At 33.6% G+C, this 6,799-nt stretch overlaps 1 protein-coding gene across 34 annotated transcripts in view; it reads right to left on the bottom strand.

The window, feature by feature from the left end:
- The window catches only part of RIMS1 (regulating synaptic membrane exocytosis 1), a 718,240-nt gene that overhangs the window by 220,749 nt on the left and 490,692 nt on the right, over positions 1 to 6,799 (bottom strand). For all 34 annotated transcript variants that reach the window (XM_051997263.1, XM_051997264.1, XM_051997226.1 and 31 more), the window contains one exon: positions 6,598 to 6,710. In XM_051997263.1, the coding sequence (XP_051853223.1) occupies positions 6,598 to 6,710 (113 nt within the window). The remainder of the gene's footprint in view (positions 1 to 6,597; positions 6,711 to 6,799) is intronic.

Below are 6,799 nucleotides of genomic sequence, written 5' to 3'. Positions count from 1 at the left end.
TGTGAATTGGAAAAGGTAAAAAACAGAGTTTGCGAATTGGAAAAAGAAAATGACTCACTAAAAAAAAAAAAAAAAAAAAATTAGTGAAATGGAAAAAAATTCCATAGAGCAAAACAACTCAATTGGACATATACAAAAAGAAGTAAAAAAAGCTAATGAAGAAAATAACTCACTAAAAATTAGAACTGAACAAATAGAAATGACTGATTCAGTGAGACATCAAGAATCAGTCAAGCAAAACCAAAAAAATGAAAGATTGGAAAAAAATGTCAAATATTTACTTGGAAAAACAACAGACCTGGAAAATAGATCTAGGAGAGATAACCTGAGGATCATCGGACTACCAGAAAATTATGATGAAAAAAAGAGCCTAGATACCATTTTACAGGAAATCATCAAAGAGAACTGCCCAGAAGTAATAGAACCGGAAGGGAAAATAGGCGTTGAAAGAATTCATCGAACACCTTCTGAAAAAGACCCTAAAATAAAGACTCCAAGGAATATTGTGGCCAAACTTCAGAATTTCCAGTCTAAAGAAAAAATTTTACAAGCAGCCAGGAAAAAACAGTTCAAATACCGAGGTGCAACACTAAGGGTCACACAAGATCTGGCTGCCTCAACATTAAAGGATCGAAGGGCCTGGAATCAGATATTCTGAAAGGCAAAAGAACTTGGAATGCAGCCAAGAATAAACTATCCAGCTAAGCTGAGTATTTTTTTCCATGGAAGAAGATGGACATTTAATGAAATAGAGGAATTCCATCTGTTTCTAAGGAAAAAACCAGACTTAAACAAAAAATTTGATCTTCAACAACAGGAATCAAGAGAAGTAGAAAAAGGTAAAAGGAACTCTTGAGAACTGTATTTCTGCTGTGAATATACATAAAAACCATATGTATAATTTGATTTTACTGATATAACATAAAAAAGGGAAGTAGAAATGGAAAGGGGATAGTGTCAGAAAAAGGGAAGAAGGGAGATAAAAAGAGGGAAACTACATGCGACAATGAGGCAAAGGAAACCTATCATATATGAGGGAACTTAGAGAGGGGGAGGAACATTGTGTGAATCCTACTCTCATCAGAGTTGGCTCAAAGAGGAAACAATTGACATATTTGTTTTACACAGATTCTTCTCTCACTTCATTAAAAAGTGGGAGAGGAAAAGGGAGAAGGAAAAAGAGTAATAAGGGAAGGGTACAAGAAAGGGGAAGGGATTCAAAGGGAGGAGGAAGGGATACTAAAGAGGGAGAGCTGCGCGACATTAGCGGGACCAATAGGGAAGAAGGGAAGGAGGGCAAGAAAAAGAAAAGTATAATCTGGGGATATTAGGATGGCAGGAAATGCAGAATTGGTTATTTTAACCGCAAATGTGAATGGGATGAACTCTCCCATAAAGAGGAGGCAGATAGCAGACTGGATCAAAAGTCAGAACCCTACAATCTGTTGTTTACAGGAAACACATTTAAAACAGGGAGATACATACAGACTAAAGGTAAAAGGCTGGAGCAGAATCTATTATGCTTCAGGTGAAGTCAAAAAAGCAGGGGTAGCCATCCTTATCTCAGATCAAGCAAAAGCAAAGATTGATCTAATTAAAAGAGATAAGAAAGGAAACTATATCTTGCTTAAGGGTACTATAGACAATGAAGCAATATCAGTATTAAACATATATGCACCAAGTGGTATAGCATCTAACTTCCTTAAAGAGAAGCTAAGAGAGTTGCGAGAAGAAATAGACAGCAAAACTATAATAGTGGGAGATCTCAATCTTGCACTCTCAGATTTAGATAAATCAAATCACAAAACAAATAAGAAAGAAATTAAAGAGGTAAATAGAATATTAGAAAAATTAGGTATGATAGATCTCTGGAGAAAACTGAATGGTGACAGAAAGGAGTATACTTTCTTCTCAGCAGTTCATGGAACCTACACAAAAATTGACCATATATTAGGACATAAAGACCTCAAAATTAAATGCAGGAAGGCAGAAATAGTAAATGCTTTCTTTTCAGATCACAATGCAATAAAAACTACATTCAACAAAAAGTTAGGTGTAAATAGACCAAAAAGTAATTGGAAACTAAATAATCTCATCTTAAAGAATGATTGAGTGAAACAGCAAATTATAGACACAATTAATAATTTCACTCAAGATAATGACAACAATGAGACATCATATCAAAATTTATGGGATGCAGCCAAAGCAGTAATAAGGGGAAATTTTATATCCTTAGAGGCTTACTTGAATAAAATAGAAAAAGAGAAGATCAATGAATTGGGCCTGGAACTTAAAAAGTTAGAAAAAGACCAAATTAAAAACCCCCAATCAATTACTAAACTTGAAATTCTAAAATTAAAAGGAGAAATTAATAATATAGAAAGTAAAAAAAAAAAAAAAAAAAAAACTATTGAACTAATAAATAAAACTAAGAGTTGGTTTTATGAAAAAACCAATAAAATTGATAAACCTTTGGTAAATCTGATTAGAAAAAGGAGAGAGGGAAATCAAATTGGCAGTCTTAAAAATGAAAAAGGAGAACTTACCACTGATGAAGAGGAAATTAAAGAAATAATAAGGGGTTACTTTGCCCAACTTTATGCCAATAAATTTGATAACCTAAGTGAAATGGATGACTACCTCCAAAAATATAGGCTTCCCAGATTATCAGAGGAGGAAGTAAATTGCTTAAATAGTCCCATTTCAGAAAAAGAAATAGAACAAGCTATTAATCAACTCCCTAAAAAAAAAAAAATCCCCGGGACCAGATGGATTTACATGTGAATTCTACCAAACATTCAAAGAACAATTAGCCCCAATGCTTTATAAACTATTTGAAAAAATAGGGAATGAAGGAGTCCTACCAAACTCCTTTTATGACACAGACATGGTACTGATACCTAAACCAGGTAGGTTGAAAACAGAGAAAGAAAATTATAGACCAATCTCCCTAATGAATATTGATGCTAAAATCTTAAATAAGATATTAGCAAAAAGACTACAGAAAATCATCCCCAGGATAATACACCATGATCAAGTAGGATTTATACCAGGAATGCAGGGCTGGTTCAATATTAGGAAAACTACCAATATAATTGGCCATATTAATAATCAAATTAACAAAAACCATATGATCATCTCAATAGATGCAGAAAAAGCATTTGATAAAATCCAACATCCATTCCTATTAAAAACTCTTGAGAGTATAGGAATAAATGGATTTTTCCTTAAAATAATCAGTAGCATCTATTTAAAACCAGCAGTAAGCATCATATGCAACGGGGACAAACTGCACCCATTCCCAATAAGATCAGGAGTAAAACAAGGTTGCCCACTATCACCGTTACTATTTAATATTGTATTAGAAATGCTAGCTTTGGCAATAAGAGTTGAGAAAGAGATTAAAGGAATAAGAATAGGCAATGAGGAAACCAAATTATCACTCTTTGCTGATGATATGATGGTATACTTAGAGAACCCCAGAGATTCTACCAAAAAGTTATTAGAAACAATCTACACCTTCAGCAAAGTTGCAGGATATAAAATAAACCCACATAAGTCATCAGCATTCTTATATATCACTAACAAAACTCAACAATTAGAGTTACAAAAAGAAATTCCATTTAAAGTAACTACTGATTGTATAAAATATTTAGGAATCTATCTGCCAAGGGAAAATCAGAAACTTTATGAGCAAAACTACAAAACACTTTCCACACACATTAAGTCTGATCTAACCAACTGGAAAAATATCAAATGCTCTTGAATTGGACGAGCAAATATAATAAAGATGACAATACTACCTAAATTAATCTATTTATTTAGCGCTATACCAATCAAACTCCCAAAAAACTATTTTGATGAATTAGAAAAAATAACAACAAAGTTCATATGGAAAAACAAAAGGTCAAGAATTTCAAGGGAATTAATGAAAAAAAAATAAATGAAGGTGGCCTAGCTGTACCAGATCTAAAATTATATTATAAACCAGCAGTTACTAAAACCATCTGGTATTGGCTAAGAAATAGACTAGTTAATCAATGGAATAGGTTAGGTTCAAAGGACAAAACAGCCAATAACTTTAATAATATAGTGTTTGACAAACCCAAAGACACCAGATTCGGGGATAAGAATGCATTATTTGACAAAAATTGCTGGGAAAATTGGAAATCAGTATGGCAGAAACTAGGCATTGACTCACACTTAACACCGTATACCAAGATAAGGTCAAAATGGGTTCATGACCTAGGCATAAAGAATGAGATTATAAATAAATTGGAAGAGCATAGGATAGTTTACCTCGCAGACCTGTGGAAGAGGGAGGAATTTATGACCAAAGAAGAACTAGAGATCACTATTGATCACAACATAGAAAATTTTGATTATATCAAATTGAAAAGTTTTTGTACAAACAAAACAAATGCAGACAAGATTAGAAGGGAAACAATAAACTGGGAAAACATTTTTATAATCAAAGGTTCTGATAAAGGCCTCATTTCCAAAATATATAGAGAATTGACTCTAATCTATAAGAAATCAAACCATTCTCCAATTGATAAATGGTCAAAGGATATGAACAGACAATTCTCAGACGAAGAAATTGAAACTCTTTATAGACATATGAAAATATGCTCCAAATCATTATTAATCAGAGAAATGCAAATTAAGACAACTCTGAGATACCACTACACACCTGTCAGATTGGCTAGAATGACAAGGAAAGATAATGGGGAATATTGGAGGGGGTGTGGGAAAACAGGGACACGGATACATTGTTGGTGGAATTGTGAACACATCCAGCCATTCTAGCGAGCAATTTGGAACTATGCTCAAAAAGTTATCAAACTGTGCAATACCCTTTGATCCAGCAATGTTTCTACTGGGCTTACACCCCAAAGAGATACTAAAGAAAGGAAAGGGACCTGTATGTGCCAAAATGTTTGTGGCAGCCCTGTTTGTAGTGGCTAGAAGCTGGAAAATGAAAAGGATGTCCATCAATTGGAGAATGGTTGAGTAAATTGTGGTATACGAATGTTATGGAATATTATTGTTCTGTAAGGAATGACCAGCAGGATGAATACAGAGAGGACTGGTAAGACTTACATGAACTGATGCTAAGTGAAATGAGCAGAACCAGGAGATCATTATATACCTCAACAACAATACTGTTTGAGGATATATTCTGATGGAAGTGGATCTCTTCGATAAAGAGAGCTTTAATTGATCAATGATGGACAGAAGCAGCTACACCCAGAGAAAGAACACTGGGAAATGAATATAAACTGCTTGCATTTTTGTTTTTCTCCCCGGGTTAGTTCTACCTTCTGAATCCAATTCTCCCCGTGCAACAAGAGAACTGTTTGGTTCTGCACACATATATTGTATCTAGGATATACTGTAACCTATTTAACATGTAAAGGACTGCTTGCCATCTGGGGGAGGGGGTGGAGGGAGGGAGGGGAAAAATCGGAACAGAAGTGAGTGCAAGGGATAATGTTGTGAAAATTTACCCTGGCATGGGTTCTGTCAATAAAAAGTTATTTAATTAAAAAAAAAAAAAGAATTATTTCAGGAGTCTAGTTAGAGGGCTTAGGAATGGTTCTGTCATGTTTTGATGATCTTAAAAGAATAATTGAAGAAAAAGAAATATATTAAAATAGGCTAAGAAACAAGAAAATGAGATAAAAAAGTTTCATATATTTCAGATACAAAAGTAGAAATTTATGCACATAAGTAAGAAATTCAAAGGAGAAGTAGGTGAAACTTGAACCTCACTCTCATCTGAACTGGTCGAAAGAGTGTAGGATACACTCACAGTTTGGGTACAGAAAAATAGTGCACTCAACATGGTAACAGGAGAGAAAAAACAGATGGTAGAAGAGATGGGGATACAAGTAGAAGGGAATATAAATTAAGGAGTAATTAATTCTGAGCAAAATAAACTCAAAGTATGGACAAAAAATATCAGGTTTTTTGGGGTAGCAAGAAATTTTAAAATGAAGAATCACCCAATAATTGGAGAATAACTGAGCAAGTCAAGGTACACAATTATGGTAGAAAAAAAAAAAAAAACTATTGTTTTGAAAGAAATTATAAAGGGCATGGTTTAAGAGAAAACCAGAACCAACTATTTGTACTAATTGATACAGATTGAAGTGAATCAGAAAAAAATAATATTCTCTGTCTCTCTCCCCTCTTTTAATATCTACACACACACACACACACACACACACACACACACACCCTTACAACAATATTATAGACTGACAGCATAGACAGACTTAGAAATTCTGATAGTGCAATGGCCAACCAGAATTCCAATGAATATGTGATGAAACATGTACCCACCACCTAATAAGTGAGGAACTCAGTGCACAGAGACATTTTTTTGACACCAATATCTTCATTCATTTTGCTTGATTATACATGTTTTTGTTTTTGTTTTTAGGATTTTGGTTTTCTTTCTTTCTCAATTTGGGAGGATTTACAGGGATTTTGGATTTTTTGAACTGATTTAAAAAAGAAAATTTAATTAAAATAATTTAAAATGATGATGAACTTTCTCAAGCATTATTAAAAGTTAAAAAAAATACTTACAGAAAGTTGCCCTGGTAAGACCTGAGGGGCATCCTTTAGTGCTCCAGGACTAGTTGGAGAAATTACAGAAATGGAAGGTCTTTCCATCTTTTGAGATTCGAAAGAACTTGAACCTGAAATAAGAGAAAAAAATGCAAAAGATAATCCTGATAAAATATGGCCAAATAAAATTACAACAAATACATTTTTCTAAAATACAACT

This window comes from Antechinus flavipes, chromosome 4 (genome assembly GCF_016432865.1).
Source record: "Antechinus flavipes isolate AdamAnt ecotype Samford, QLD, Australia chromosome 4, AdamAnt_v2, whole genome shotgun sequence".
NCBI classification, from domain to species: domain Eukaryota; kingdom Metazoa; phylum Chordata; class Mammalia; order Dasyuromorphia; family Dasyuridae; genus Antechinus; species Antechinus flavipes.
The sequence above is the reverse complement of the archived record's forward strand: the minus strand, read 5'-3'. Positions and strand labels throughout refer to the sequence as shown.